At 36.4% G+C, this 16183-nt stretch overlaps 1 protein-coding gene across 1 annotated transcript in view; it reads right to left on the bottom strand.

Annotated features, from left to right (window-relative positions):
• LOC136797800 (unconventional myosin-XV-like) overlaps positions 1-16183 on the bottom strand; it is a 175320-nt gene extending 159137 nt beyond the window's left edge. Inside the window, exons 1-14 of the mRNA XM_067054385.1 lie at positions 16146-16183; positions 14780-14854; positions 13715-13811; positions 12467-12570; positions 11526-11589; positions 10898-11011; positions 9688-9768; positions 8428-8505; positions 8028-8141; positions 6732-6914; positions 5797-5895; positions 4907-5044; positions 4295-4420; positions 3437-3514 (exon numbers count right to left, since the gene is read on the bottom strand). Coding sequence (XP_066910486.1) covers positions 3437-3514; positions 4295-4420; positions 4907-5044; positions 5797-5895; positions 6732-6914; positions 8028-8141; positions 8428-8505; positions 9688-9768; positions 10898-11011; positions 11526-11589; positions 12467-12570; positions 13715-13811; positions 14780-14854; positions 16146-16183 — 1389 coding nt within the window. The remainder of the gene's footprint in view (positions 1-3436; positions 3515-4294; positions 4421-4906; positions 5045-5796; positions 5896-6731; positions 6915-8027; positions 8142-8427; positions 8506-9687; positions 9769-10897; positions 11012-11525; positions 11590-12466; positions 12571-13714; positions 13812-14779; positions 14855-16145) is intronic.

The raw sequence follows: 16183 nt of genomic DNA, 5'->3' as shown, positions 1-16183 counted from the left end.
ATAGTAACCCTTCTTCGCAAACTCCAAAATGAGGAATTGAGGTTGGGTGACTGATAAAATCTTACCTATGGCCAGTAACTATACTATCATTTTCACAAATAATAATCAAAAGTTTTCAAAATTGGTAGGCTGGTAGTTATGACGTCACAAAAACATTTTACACAATTTGATTTTAGGGGTATTTTAGAGCCATCTGATCTGTCCCAGGGGAGTTTATTTAACTGCTCAAAATAATATTTCTGGTAGTTAGTCTACATCGGTCTTACTACCATTTGAAGTGATGCTACAGTTAATAAATAATTCGTGCCTAACTGGCCCCTAAGAGGCTCCTGAAAGATTCCTCCAATAAGGTCTCAAAAAATACTAACTTGTCGCCCAATTTTCCTGAAATCCCCACTATTGTCTTTGACTCCAAACTCTGCTGTTCCGAAAGACAACCGCCGGGTCTCTTAGATCAAAAGAGAACCTTATGTGATTCTCCTCCCTTAATTTTATCTTGTTTCTTTTAAAATTTTCTTAAAATCGCTCGCAAATGCACTCTTTAAAATTTCGGGATTATTGGCCCATTGGCTAAATCTTAAAAGGGGTCATAGTCACCCGCGCAATTTGCCTTAGTAATTAAGGCGCTATGATGAACTTTTCATATATAAATACAATGAAACTGAGGTGAAAAAAGTTGTTCAAATGTGCTTTTTTTGGGCCAAAAATGTCTTTGTTTTCAATTTTTTGCCTAGAGCTGAGGTCATTCTATCTGGCAGCCCAGGAATTTGGCAGTAGACCGTGAAACTTTATCTGAAAATCATTTGATTCCTCTATCACTTCCAGAAAGGTTTCTCCGGGGAGGTGACACATATCAAATAAACTCTCAAATCTTTTAGATCCCCCCCCCCCCCTTTTTTTTTTCTTTTTTTTTTTTTCCCCTTCCCTTCGCTGGTGTTTTTCGGTCTTCCTTGTTGCTCCTTTCTTCCTTTCCTGTGCGTGTCTGGTGAACTTACCTAACCCCATAAAAAAATTGGCCATTGCACCCTTTCTGCCCTGGCTCAAATACTTAGAGTAAGGTTCCAATAAGTACAATTAATATTCCTTAAAACTTTCCTTCTCTTTGGATAATTTGACTTTGGGCTCATTAACTGAGTTAAGGAGCAAACAGGCTGATATGCCATAATTCGGTGTTTAGAGGGGTTCCTGGTCTAAATCTTCCACGCCTTTCTTAACCGATTTCTTAAAGTTTAGATTAGCTACATTGACAGACTTGATCCTTAAAATGGTAGATCAGTGATGGTTAAAGATCTTGATTGAATTGTTTGTACTTTATTCCTCGATGAACTTTCCAAAAACACCTGATTTTATTATCTGAAGTGGGCTCAGTTGTCTCGCTTCAATTCTTGCGCAAAAACAACAAAAATTATTATAATATAATCCCATAAAAAAATACACACAATACTATAAAAATTTGTTGTTTTTGAGCCATTTTTACATGCTCTAAGGCTTTTTATGATTTTGTTCTCCCTTTTTCCCTCTGTTCTCTTTTTTTTCTTTTTGTTTTTTTTTTTTCTTTGTTTTTTTTTTTTGTAGAGGTTAATTATTACTGTAATCTTGAGCTAGCCCTGCAGTCTTTTAAACGAAAGGAAAAGGGTTCCAACTTCTAATACTTATTTTTTTTTAATTTCTTCCGACCCACCTATCTTTAGATGATGCTTTCACTAAAATCATTAGAATCAAGTACGCCAATTGGTACTTCAGTTTTGGGAAATGATTTTCATTTGCCAATAAATGTACTTTAAGTCAATTTTACAACTTAAGGGGGTCAGGGGCGTTAGTGAAGCCGCCTGTGAGTGAAAATTCAGCCTCTATAAGCTTTTCAAAGACGCCCGCACCATATTTGATTTCCTAAACCTTTTCTGGAATGTGTATGAGGCATCATGCTTTTCAGTATAAATTCATTTCTAACTGCAATTACGGCTTGCAATAGATCGAATGACATGAAGCTTTAGTCAAAAAATTGAAAAAAAAGCCTTTTTGCCCATTTACCTTTACCCCTTTTTTCCTTTCTTTTTTCCTCTTCTTATTCCCTATATTTTTTCTGTCCACTTATTTAGCCCCGCCCCCCCCCCCTGCTCCTTCGACTTCATAACTTTTTTCACCTAGTTTACATTGTTTTTATTATAACACCCCTGACTTCTTCATCCATAGCCCTTATATTAAACAAAATTCTAGTGACCTCGACCCCTTTGATGTTTGCCAATTGGCCCAAAATACTTTTTCCCGAATTGTAGTCATTTTTTCGAGCGATGTTACGAAAATTTTTTGAATTAAAGATAAAAAATTAATTGGTAGGAGATCACATCGGTTTCTCTTTTGATCTAAAGAGATTCTCAGGCTGTTGTCTTTCCGGAAACCAGAAGAGTGGAGGTCAGGACAATGTTTGGGCTTTCTAGGAAACTGGCTAACGTTGGTACTTTTTTGCAGACCTTATTGGCTTTTCGGGCTCTACGGGGCAGTAGGGCCGGAATTTTTTATTGCATCACTTCAATGGATAGCGCCAGGGACTTAAAACTACCAGAAAATATTTATTTTTTGAGCGAAGTTACGAAAACTCCCTGGGGAAGGTCAGATGGCTCTAAATCAATACCCCTAACATCGCATTGTAGTGTTTTTGGAGTCATAACTCCAGCTTTACCACATCTTGAACAAATTTTGATTTTTTTTGGAAAAGTTGTATAGTTTATGGCCATAGTTTCTCCAGAATCACCCCCAACAACTCAATTTCCTCATTTTGATTTGAGAAAGATGGTTCTATATCAAAATAAACTTTTTAATGGCAATGCCCAAAAATGTCAAAATTAACTTTCACTTGTAAATCCACCATTATGGATTTTTCAGACCAAATATTGTGATTTACTAGCCTCGTTTTACTTAACCAACATTATCCAAAAATTTGAAAAAAATCTAAGTGTCAAAAACTTATTGGGAGTTGCCCAAACTGCTCCCCATCTTAAAAAAACTGGCTCTTAAATTCGTTAATAGTCTGTTCTGCCAAAAAAAAAAAAACATCAAGACAAATTTAAAGCAAATCGAACCTAAACATTTTCAAAAACGGTGTTTGAAACCAACTGCACAAGCAGAACATAAAGAGTAATGTATAGTGTTTGCTTGATTCTATAAAACGCCTGTTTTCCACAGTAAAGGTAAAAGTTTCTATCAAAATCGCAATAGCGATAGAAATTCTATTAATCAAAGGTAAAAAAACTCCGGTGGGATTGGGAATGCATTTTTTTTACATTGAATTTCAAAAAGGGACGAATAGAAGTTGATTCCCGATGCCGGGACTGAAAATATCAGGTAATATTCGAATGGGGTGGGGGCTCCCACCGGGTAATAAGAAAATATCAACGTAGTCAGTGGTTTTAAAATTTATGTGTAGAACAGTACTTACAGTAGATTTACTTGTGGTCATCAAACGTGCAATGTCTCGATGTTCTTTACTCAAATTCTTATGAATGAAAGAGTCCACCTAAAGCAACAGAAAAACAGTTTACTCTGTCTTAATAGGCCTTTTTTTAAAGAGGCAGCATAATTATGTACTCCAGCATAAAAACAATGATACAGCCATGTATAATTTTTAAAATATGCATGATACAGTAATTATGCATGGCTGTATCATTGTTCTTATGCTGGAGTACATAATTATTGAACATGGCTGCCTCTTTAAAAAAAGGTCTATTCGATGTACAACGGACGAAAGAGTTACTTGGAGTTATAGAAATATTAAGATAACGAAGAGCCTGTGTAAGGCTTTGTAAATTGAGGGACCATTAATTTAGCTCTAATTATAGAAATTCGAATTAGAGAGATTGATGAGTGCAGAGAGGGTAACCAAGCAAAATTCAGACGAAATATCGACGAAATGGAAGCAATGGAATCAAAAGTTCTTCAAAATTAGAAATTACATTATCGAGGTGTAGTTTTAGGTTAAATCTCACATTTATTAACAGTTCATTATTAATTTGAGGCGTTTGTATTTGTATTTCAGCCTCTTTCCCTGCGTATTATCAACTTTTTTATGCTTACTGGTAGCACCATAATATCTCTGGCGTAAATAAAGCTTGTGATACACGGGAACATGGTTGGTTAGTATGAAAATCTTTAAAATGGAGGCCTCTGTAACTCGAACACGCATGGGGATTTAAACTTGTTCGAGTTTTGAAATTCGAGTTATAGAAACCTGAATGGATCTGAGAATTTCGGCTCATTAAGGTTTGGTTTATGGAAACTATCCTGTATTTCTAAATACCTGATATTTAACTTTTCCAGCGTAGTGTCGAATACGGAATTCAGGACTTGGAATCTTCGGGTTTTCATAATGTTGATGATATTCAAGATGTTTGTGGCATTGTTCCAAAAAGTAAGAATCAGTGGGCTGAAAAGGTAACGAATGAAATTAACAAATTTCCAATTAGAAGATTCATGTAAAAAAGTCACGAAAAAATGTCGAGTAGAGCTCTGATTGGCTAAAAAACCTTACATAAACATACTTTTATTAAAATTCCCAAAGTATGATGAGGTAATCTTTGCATGTCTCAGCCAATCAGAGCTTTACTCGACATTTATTCGTGACTTTGTTACATGAATCTAATAATAAGAAAATCGTGTATCAAAGGTGCCGTGGTTAATAATGCACGTCTTTTTAAACTTGAAAAGCCAAGATTTTTGCAGTCTTTGGATGTTCTTAGCTTTTTGAATTTCAAACCTAAAAATGTGCTTAAAATTATCTTACATTCACCATTTTATGAAGATTTTGTAGATTTTGAGGATTTTGTGCAGTTTCCTGCTGGTAGAAGATCTTAATTTTAATTTAAAATACTGGGATGATTTTTCTGTGTACTACACATAAATTTAATGGTACCTGTCTAGGATGGTTACAAGCGTCATTCAAGATATTGAACAATGATACTTCATCGCCACACAGTAAATCAATACAACCGTGAATATATCCGTCTGCAAAACCATCAAAGATTGTCAAAATATCGTCTTCATACATTCGCTAATGTAAAGGAAAAGAAGTATAAGCGAAGAAGTATAGAATAAATACAGCAAGAGCCCGGGGGTACTAGGGTTGGCAGATGAGGGGGTAGGTGCGGATAGGACCTCCAAAAGACTTTTTTTACAACTTTTTTCATTCTAAATCAAAAAAAATTCCTAAAAATCGTGAATTTTCCGACCCTTAGAGAGACTTTGGAAGGTAAAAAAAACCCTTACCGTCCACACATTCCCAGCACCCAATTTTGCCTAAGTACCCCACCCCCCCTGGAGCAAGAGCTTAAAGGGCGTTTATTCGGGAGGGGACGTTTATTCGAAGTAATACGGTTTCCACTTTTCGAGACTTCTTATGATAATAATGCTATACAAGTTCGCAGGCCACCGTGCGAGCACATGGGCCTCTATGAACCGCTCTTTGTTCGGTTTACAATTTTCTTAAGATAGAGTTTTTTCCTAGGGCTCCACCCTGACTTTGAATTTGATGTTGATTGTTAATGATGTTGAATTTGAACTAAGCTTTATCAAACGTAAAAAATATGCGACAAACCAAAACAGTGACAAGTAGACAAGTGTGTTACGAGACTATTGCATTATCCGAAGAGTTTAAGGTAGAGTTGAATCAAATTCCAGAGAGTATTTAAAACCATTTTTTTGGCGAAGGAGACCAATATCTTAGTTCGAATTATAGAAAGATTCGAAGAGTAGGAGGTTCGAATTAGAGAGAGTTGACTTTAGTTAATTTAAAACAAAAGAAACCTTTTCATTGTCGAAGATATGAGACATGGTATACGCAAAGATGTATTCGTCAGCGAAATTGACCGCAAGCTGTTCGTAACCATTGTTGACGTCAAAATCCTGGATGAAGAAAAAATATAAAACATAATCAGTAGTAGTAGCAGTGTGTATACATTTAGGAGCAATGGACTCTTCCAGAAATGTCCGTACATGGTGGGTGGAGGATATATTGTCCGGGGGTAGCGAAAAATCGTCAAAATATAACAATTTTCAGTGATTTACCCCCTGGACAAAGTGACTTTTGGCCCCCGGACAACGGGTTTTACTCCCCGAATAAGCATCAGTTGACCCCCTGGACAACCCAAATTACCCCCGGACGAAATTTCAGTATTTTCCCAACTACTCAAAAGCTCAAATCACAGCTGTAGAAAAATACTTCCAAGATGAATTCTCGAACAATGATAAAACAACCAACCAGATTCCCATCCAACGAAGAAACAAGTCAAGTGTGTGTGAAAATTATACCAAATCCTGAGACTCTTAGAATTTCCAGCTGTTCTTCTAAAGGTTTCGGCACTTTTTAATGAAAAAACTAGAGAGAAAAGAGAGAGAAGCAGACCCTCCAATATCATCGGACCGGGCCCTATCCCAGAATAGTTTCCTACCCCTAGATAGGGAAATCACAGCGCGTATCAGACATTGTACTATGTGCTCGCGAAACATCAGAGCCTTGCTGTATCGATGATGATACTCGAACAGTACGGGAGAACCTTGTGTTCTCGCAGGTACTGAACATAGGCGAAAAAAACTAGTCCAAACCCAAAAATATCGCATCTTTTTTTTTTATTTGAAGAAAAAAAACCTCGCAGATAATCAAACAACAAACAAACTTCAAATGACGTGGAACCACTTACAGAAATAGGAAAATTATAAGTAACACTACTAAAAAACCATACCTCAAAACCATGCATGTCGACCAGTACAATTTTCTTCTCCTCATAACTTGCTTTGCATTTTTCATTGACACGACGAACAAGCCATTTAAAGAGGTTCCAATAAATATCACGTGATATATTGTCACGGTTGTCCAGCGCTTCTTCAACATTACAATATTTGTAATACTCTTCAGATGGCGTTTTCTAAAAAGACAAATGTAACATCATTTTATTAATTTGTTATCGGGGATCCAAAAAATATCTGCAATCTGATTGGTTAAAAAGAGTACAATATATCTTGTATTTTACATGTACATTTTATCAATTGTTATCGGCGATCCAAAAATTATCTGCAATCTGATTGGTTAAAAAGAGTACAATATATCTTGTATTTTACATGTAAAAATATAAATTGATGAAAAGATGTTGTTGCATTGTAGCAGTAGCAGCAATCTAACGTCACTTTGCTGCAAAAGTGCCTTGCGCTTTTTTCCAACACAAAAATTGCATTTTTTGGGTCACCGATAAACCAATTATCAGACATTTTCTCGTACAATATGGAAATATTTCAATCGTTCCGGATTTTCCGTATATTTTCCTCGCCTAAAGGCTTGGAAAATATTATACAGAAAAATCTCGGAACTCATAAAATATTTCTCATATTGTACTCACAACTGTCCGATAACTATTACTTATCATCAACATGAAAAATATGAGCGAATATGATTGGCTAAAAACGCGTACATAAATGCTGTATTTCATATTGTACCGTACAAATACAAGACCGCGTTCAAAAAAGGGGCCTGGTAAGCGAGAGATCATATTTTGTATCGACGGCATTAGCTTTGTACTGCATCAGAAAAGAATTTCAATTTATGTAAGATAAGGCGAAAATAAAAAAATATAGTGTTTCCGGAATGCGGGTGAATGAAAAAAGCTCTCATGCGGCCGGCCGGAAAAATATTCTTTTTTGCTATTTTTGATAACTTAAGATAATTGAAATTAAACTTTATAGATAACTTTTATGTACAAACAGTATGAAGTAAAGCCCTGAATACTAATGTTTTCAACTACTAACGAAGTCTGCAGCTGGGTCAGAAAATTATTTTTTTTCACCCGGCCGGTTTCCGGAAACACTACATTCTTTCATTTTCGCCTACGTTGAGGAATTTTTGCCGATACTGTTTTGATTGTGATGGAGATCTCTTAGATGGAAAACCAAAATATGTTACTAAGACTTTTACAATCTATTCGAAGTCATCGTTTTACCATTTCTAAAGTCAATTCACATGATGACAAATCATTAAAATACGGTACCTGTATTTTCTGGGTTAAGATATCAGTCATTTTTGTTGGATCGATTTGTAGTAATTGTGACACGAATTCAACATCGGAGTTGTTGACAATTAGTGCCATCTCGTAACCATTTTTCTGTGAAGATAAAAGTTTTTTAAATGGAGGTTTGACTGTGGCCCCGGGGTGGATTTTATTCAGGTAAAGTGAGCGCTTGTATATGCGGACCGGTAAGACTCCTTTCTCACGCCCTCGAAAAATTGCGTCGAAGTTTGTCTTCTCAAACATCGTGATTCTTGAACATTTGATCAAAATTTGATAATTTAGGATTAAAATTTTGGGGCAATAGACTCTTTAAGGGTCTTATGAAATACTTCTCGCTACCCAAAATTTTTTTGGAGGCAACTGCATATATACTACTTACTACCGTTCGTCCATAATAAATATTTCCCAGGTGAAGAATAGCAGCAAGAATCGAAAAGATGGCTTTTCGTTCTTCATCCTATAAAAATGACCAGGTAGAAACATTGATAAACCCGCTGACCTTTATATATCCCTGGACCAAGTTCACTCAATGCTGGCCAAGCAAAGTATTATGATCAGAGTTTTTTTGAAATTGGTACCCGCGGTGAGAGCGCCAGATCTAGTTTCGCTTGTACACTATTGATGTAGTGCCGTTTGTCGTTAGACAAAGTTTCAAACACTACAATGGCTTCTTTGCGGGTACCAACTTTCTAAAAAACTTTGATCAAAGCTGGCGGATATAACTTGGTCCAGGGATACATAAAGGTCAGTGGTTAAACCATATAAAGAAACAAGACTTTTTATATTCATAATAACATCACTACAATGTCTTCGACATCACAGTACAGACTCAACAGCTGATTGGTTGTAAATGACGTAAAATCAGCCCATGCGTCAACCAATCAGTTGTTGGGTCCATGATGTAATGTTATAAGATAATTGCAATGGTGCATATCATGAATATGCACACGCACTTAGCACACAATTCCAATAGATCGAATGGGTTAAACCATTGTTTTGTGAGGTTACTAAGAGAAGATCTAGTACATAATGACAACCCTGTCTCACAGCCTCGGTGAACTTTTTCCCACAGTGATAATAAAATTTACATCGAAATTTCAATGAGGATATCAATTCAATTGTTCCTAAGTCGAAAAAGCCAGTGAGATGGTTTTGGCGTTCAAATTATTTTCCTTGAAATGGGGATGAAATCAAATGCAATTTAGTGAGGTTGAAATTATAGGGTTTTTTTCCTGCTTGGGACAACATTTGGGCGCAGTTTTTCGGTGGGACGGAGCCGTGCAGTTCTGTGACACGGGGGTGTCATATGGTAATCATACCCCTCAAAACTTGGTCAAATGCTAATTTTTGTGTTAATCTTGATGTTTCTAAGTGCAGGGGCATAGAAAGCATCCCATTAAGCTATTTCTTGTTTTCACAGCATCAGAATCATTCTTACTTTCCTCATAGAAAAGAATAGCACCCCAGCTGGCACACAACGTTGTTTTAACGTTCAAATAACGTTATTTGGACGTTATGAATGTCACATGGACGTTGTTTTGACGTTGTGTACCGTGTGGGACACTCTGAAAAAAAGGTTAGGACAATAGTTTTAAACATATAGTAATAATTTTTCAATAACTTTGAGAGACAAGCTTACCGTAATTTCAAGAATATCAAAAGCCATAAGTAGCTGTTGAAAACTTTCAGCATAATTGCTCATTGCTAGGATGTCTTTAGACTAAGAAGAGAAAATTCAGTGAAAAAGTGTCAATAAAAAATTTTTGTTACAAACTAAAATTCACTATTTTTCATTGAAAAGTTTCTAGAAAAAGGCATAATAATTGAGGTGAAAGTGACTGGATTTTCATATAGAGCATGCTCTAAATTTAAAAAAGCTCTGAAGGCATTAAAATTAACAAGCATATTCCGATCCGATCCTTATCTACCCTTTTTACGCTGGCCCTTATTACTCAAAAGCTTAATTTTTTTCAATTTTTAGCTCGGTCCTTATTTAATTCCGATTCCTTACGGCGGCTCTTATTAAACCAGCGACAAAAAGCGCCTAAAAGAGCCGGCATAATAAGGGTTGATAAGGTAGTAGAGAAGAAATGCAAAAAATCATTCATGACAAATGAGCTGGTCAAAGCTTGAAAAATTGATCAGATTGATTAGCCTTTTTATACAAGCTTTTTTTCTTCATTTCATCATGAATATTTTTAACTTTTTGGGGAAAAACATCCTAAAATATTCTTACGGTATCCAAACCTAGATTTAACGTAATACATACTTGTAGCACACTATGGAATTCTTTTAAAAGTTTTGAGCCTTAGGCGAAAATGAAAAAAATGTAGGGTTTCCGGAATGTGGGTGGAGGAAAAAAAGCTCTCATGTGGCCGGTCGGATAAAACTTTTTTTGCTATTTTTGATAATTGAAATAGAACTTTAAAGATAACTTTTATGTACAAACAGTATGAAGTGAGCCCTGGATACTAATATATCATCTACTAACGAACAAAACTTGATTTACAAGCGGGAATATCTAACCAAATGACGTTTGATAGATTGAACGGTCAACTTGATTTTCTTTATGATGAACCATATAGATGAACCCATAGTCTGGGCCGGGACAGAAATTTTTTTTTCTCACCCGGCCGGTTTCCCGGAAACACTACATTTTTTATTTTCGCCTTACTGAGGGATAATTGCCAATTTACAGTTAAAAATGTTTTAAAAATGACATTCTAAGGTTCATTTACCAATTTTGATGATGGTTTGGTGATATTCTTAAAGTATTCTTGATTTTTTGGCCAATTTTATCATGAATAATATGTAAGCGTATTATTATAAATAAAAGCGTGTATATATACCTTATTTAAGTAAAAGAAATCCTCGATATGTAACATGCTGATGACTTTCCGCTCTTCAAGGCTCAATCCTGCAAACAACTGGTAAAAGATACTGAAATTGCTCTCCCCAGGTTGCTGAAATGGTAAAGAAACAGATTTAGAGGGAGTCTCCATAACTCAAACACACACAAGGTACTGGTGAAGGAAATTTCAATATATGTCTGGAATAGTCGTGAAGCATGTCCCAGACTATATGCGAGACTATATGTTTATTACCGATACTATACTGTTGTGTTCTATTTTGGCACGGGCCGAAAGGAAACATTTTCATATTAAGGATTAAAATGTGAATCGCATTTAGATAAAAAACTACCGTCGTTTTGCATAAGATCTCACTTCCCGCACTAAAAAGATTCCACTACCATTTTCTACCGAAAAAAGACCAAACCTTCGGGTAGTTGAAAACATGTTTAGTAAGTTAGACAGTTTCGTAAAAAAAATTTTCCATACCTTTAGAAAAAAGCCCTTTCTAATCTCCTCCCGGTTATCCCGGGAAAAATAGGGGAAAAATCCCGGAAAAAGTCAGGAGCATTTTAGTGCGGGAAGTGAAATCTTATTTGCTATGAGGAATTGAAAACAACAAACTAACCTGAAATGTCAACCGTGTTTTTTCGAACAAAAAGGTTTGTACAGATGCGCCAGCAACGTGTAAACTATAACAGAAAATCAACAAAAATTTTAGAGTATAGTTGATGACGCTTAGACGTTGTTCTATTCGAAGCTCTCATTGAGATTCCCATCATAAGCAGATCTTCAATTCACGCAATCACGCATTTTTTTTCAAAATTCAAGCATTAACGCACTTCTATTCATGCAAAGTTTTCCAATTCAGGCATTCACGCAGCTTTTTTTTTGAAGTTTTACGCATTCACGCAAGTGAAAGAGCCAATCGCGCAAACCGCTGAGGGGGAACATTGAAAATCGTCGTCAACAAGAAACTCTCGTACAAGACGCTCTACTATTCGATACCCTTCCTTATTCGATTAAAATGCAAAACCCCCTTGAAGATGTCAAAAGGCAATGCATTTCTCTCTTTTGACGTCAACGAATTGGCTTCTGTCAATCTTTTCAAGTAAAGATTTTAACTACTTTCTACCCACTCTTGTAACAATTAGAATAGACAGTACAGAAAGTCAGCCGTCTGAAATGGAGCTCAGCCATTTCTTGAATCCGAGCCTCACTAAGATTGTTTCTATGGTCTTAGGGAAAATGGAGTTACATGGCGAGACGTATGACATAGTAGCGTAGACAAGAGGGGCGCAAAATTTATGTAAGGGAGCAGATTTTTATATTATGAAAAGATAATTATAGGGGATGGATTTCTCCCAATTCACCGTCTCTGACCAGTCAGTAGACAAGAATTCACTTCCAGCTTTACGGAGTGGCAATTGAGTCCTCAGGTTCCACATGGACACGTAGCTCAATGGTAGAGTAAATGCCCGTTTTTTTCAACGGTTCCGGTAGCTGGTCAGAAGACAACATGAGAGCGACTGTATTCACTTCATTATAATTATAGGGCCGCGTTCTTACTTTTCGAAAACAAGATCAACTGTCATTCCAAATCGACTTGATTTATCATTAATGAGAGTGCGGGCACTCCCAAATGCTTCTAAAATTCTGTTCCCTTCAATAATCTGAAATAAGAAAACAAATTTAAAGGTTTTAGCTTGCCCGTTTCATATCAGACACGTCTTTTACATTTGGTCGGTGTATCCTTGATTTCGTGCTGATCCGGTGTTACCCCCTTAAATAGATAAATTTTCGCGTGTACTAATTTTCGCGAGACGAGAATTTAAAGATTTCGCGTGGATTAAATTTCGCGAATCAAGGGTCTTTAAAATTTTCGCGTGGATTAAATTTCGCGAAAACGGCCTTATTTATTTAATTTCGCGACTATATAAATTGTAATTAGAAAAGAGATGTGTTTTTTAATCGAAAAAAAGCATACAAAGTCACTCAAAAGCTTTCAAAAAACTTCATAACTTTTATTTTGGCGATTGTAAAATTCCAAATAATTTCGCGTGGACCAATTTTTGCGAATCAAAGGCCTTCAAAATTTTCGCGTGGACTAAATTTCGCGAAAATGGCCAAAATTCGCGAAAATTAATCCACGCGAAAATTTATCCACTTAAGGGTGGTAAGCGAATTTTTTTAACGTGTTTTTTTTTACAGTGGTACTCGTAAAGAAGCCATTGCAGTGCTAAAAATTGACGCTAAACGGCGCTACATCATTACAATTATTCTTAAGGAAATGTAGATCTAGCGCTCTCGATGCATTTACACCGCTATTGACTTAGTGCTACCATTAGGGTACCACTTTCAAAAAAACAACCTATCAAAGAGTTTAGTTGGCCGGGATTAAAAAACTGACTCCATGGTTTATATACAAAGCTCAATGGTGAAACTGTATTGGGCTTTTCCAGAAATAGTCCGTGCCTCCCCCCCCCCTATTGAGGATATTGGATATCCAGGGGGTTAACAATTTTTGTTCAAAAGTGGATATCCCGGCGGTTAAATATCTACAAGGGAGCGGATATCCAGGGGGTAATTTCTTTTCAAGTAAAAGAATATGATATGGATATCCTCTCTTTATAAGAGAGGATATCCAGGAGGTTGAGCATATTTTTAAGAGTGGATATCCAGGGGGTCTTTACTGATAAAGTAGGATATCGTTCGATCGGGGTTCGATACTTCGAAAAATCAATATCCTTCAACAGTGGGGGTAAAAATGTTTTCTGGAAAATCCCAATTATATTCAAGGTGAACCAATCCAATTACCTTTTCACAAGTCCTTTTAGTTTTTGACGGTGAAATAGATGCATAATATTGAAGAATGAGATTTTTGTGCTCTGATTTTCCACTTCCCGATTCTCCACTGTAAATAAAATAGATAGGAGTGTCAATAAATCCATAGTTATTATAAAAACACTGGTCTGGCAATGTATTGTTTTAGCTTTTTGTTCAATTTTCTTTTGTTACAAACAAAAGACAAGTTGCCATTTGCATACTTTTTGATCACGTTACCAAAATATCCTCTTAGGATTGGTCTATTTTCTAATTACATGATTAAAAAGTTTGCAAAATAAATCGATTTTGATACGTAAGTTCCATCTTTTAACAATAAAAAGAGACAAAAGCCTTCCAGACCAGTGTTTTTATAATGACTATGATAAAACTAAACTTATATTTTCATGCCAGTAAACGAGTTCATAATGCATCCCAGTTGGCACAAAACGAATATTAGCAAAGAGAAGGAACGGGGAAAAGTGCATATTCTCGGGTACCTAATAGCTAGGGGAGGTGTTGGAAAAAATCTTAATAAGCGTGGGGGGGGGTTGGAATAAAATGTCCTGGGTGGAAAATTTTCGAAAAAGAGGCTAATTTTACAGCAGAATTAGGGCAAAAGAGAGAACTTTCAAAAAAATAATTCCCAAAAATAAATAAGCGGGGGCAGTTAAAATAAGAATGTCCTGGGTGGAAAACTTTCGAAAAATTAATCAGCGGGTCCCCCCGGCTATTAGGTACCCGAGAGTATTTGGCTTGACAGTTAATCAAACTCGCACGATCTTTTTAGAGGGGTAAACTGAGAGTTGGGCAAACAATCACGACGGTAGGGAAAAACAATCTTTATCACCATATCTTTAAAATTGACCATGCAGATAAATATTGTATCGAGAAGAACTTCGTCATTTGATTTGAAAAAATTTCGTCACTTTTTCCCAGCTAATTTTTCCCCTTTTTTACGGCAGTCTATATTCCCTTGGCTTAGTTAGCCATCTACCAAACGTTTGAAAGGAGCATTAACCATTACTGGATGCAAAGATAAAGATGGAGGTGAATTACCTTATCACAATAGCTTGATCTTTGTTTGACTTCAGTAATTGGTAATACACAAGATTTGCGGAACCAAAAATATGCCTGATCGAGAAAAGAAAAAAGAGATTGGATGATATTAAAGCAAGTACTAAACTATTCTTAGCTAAAAAATAAACGCGAGCGACAAACTACGAGTTGCTAAGGAAATACGTAAAATTGTAAGGAAACACTGAAAGTATGAAATCGGAATGAATTTTCATTAAAAGAAGGGAAAGGGTAGTTTTATCCAAAAAATGTATTCTTGCTGACACGATGATATGATATTTTCCATGACTGGACAATTTGGCTTTTCCAGAAATAGTCCGTGCCCCCCTGTTGAGGATATCGGATATCCAGGGGGTTAAATATCTACAAGGGAGCGGATATCCAAGGGGTAGAGTGTCTTTTCATGTAAAAATACGATATCCAGGGGCGGGTAAGCATCTTTATAAGAGTGGATATCCAGCCCAGCTGGCACAAAACGTTGTTTCAACGTTAATCTAGCGTTAAATGGACGTTGTGAACGTTAGATTAACGTTGAAAAAACGTTGTGTGCCAGCTGGGCAGGGGGTCTTTACTAATAAAGTAGGATATCCAGGGGGTTCGATACTTCGAAAAATCAATATCCTCAACAGTGGGGATAAATTATTTTTCTAGAAAAGCCCATTACCCCCAAGGATAGTTGCACCCGTTGTTTTGTCAAAGTTGTGAAGTATTGGACCAGCTTAGGTTTCTCATGCGTGTACCTCCCTTAGAGTTGTGATGTGTTAGCTTTCCTTACGAATGTGGGGGATTGAGTACTCTAGAGTTGTGTGGGTTGTTGGGTTTCTTTTTGGGTTGCTAGTACCTTTTACAGTTGTGGAGCGTTTACTACTCTTAGAGTTTTAGGGTTTTCGTCTGAGAGTTGATGGGGTTGCTGGTACCTTTTTGATTTATAAAGCTGCTGGTCCCTCTTCGAGTTATAGGGTTATTGGAACCCATCTTCGAGTTGTGGGCTGCAGTATTGGCCTTTCTTACAGTTGTGGAGTATTGACTATTCTTAGAGTTGTGAAGTGGTTAACAAATCTTATAGTTGGTGTTGCTGGTATACCTCTTAATTGGGCTTGCCTGGAGAAAGAATAAATTGCCCAAAAAAGGGATGTCTCACCAGTGGGATTTTATGGGATTTTTTCCTGAGGCATAAGCATCCTATGGAGAAGGTCTGAAGAAAGTTCAAGCTGGATATTATTTTTTTCCTGTAAATTATGCTAAACGTGTTTGCCACAGTAAAAATTATCAATCTCTTCTCTTGAAATTTAGAAATGAGTTGGAGTTTTTATAAGATACTTTATTAATTTATCATTTAAAGCAATACACCTTTTCGACCGTAGCCACCAATTGCCACGCGGGCAT

The sequence above is a fragment of the Clytia hemisphaerica genome, unplaced genomic scaffold (assembly GCF_902728285.1).
Source record: "Clytia hemisphaerica strain Z4C2 unplaced genomic scaffold, Clytia hemisphaerica genome assembly, whole genome shotgun sequence".
In the NCBI taxonomy this organism is placed as follows: domain Eukaryota; kingdom Metazoa; phylum Cnidaria; class Hydrozoa; order Leptothecata; family Clytiidae; genus Clytia; species Clytia hemisphaerica.
Note: the sequence above shows the minus strand (reverse complement) of the source record. Positions and strands in the feature narration are given on the sequence as shown.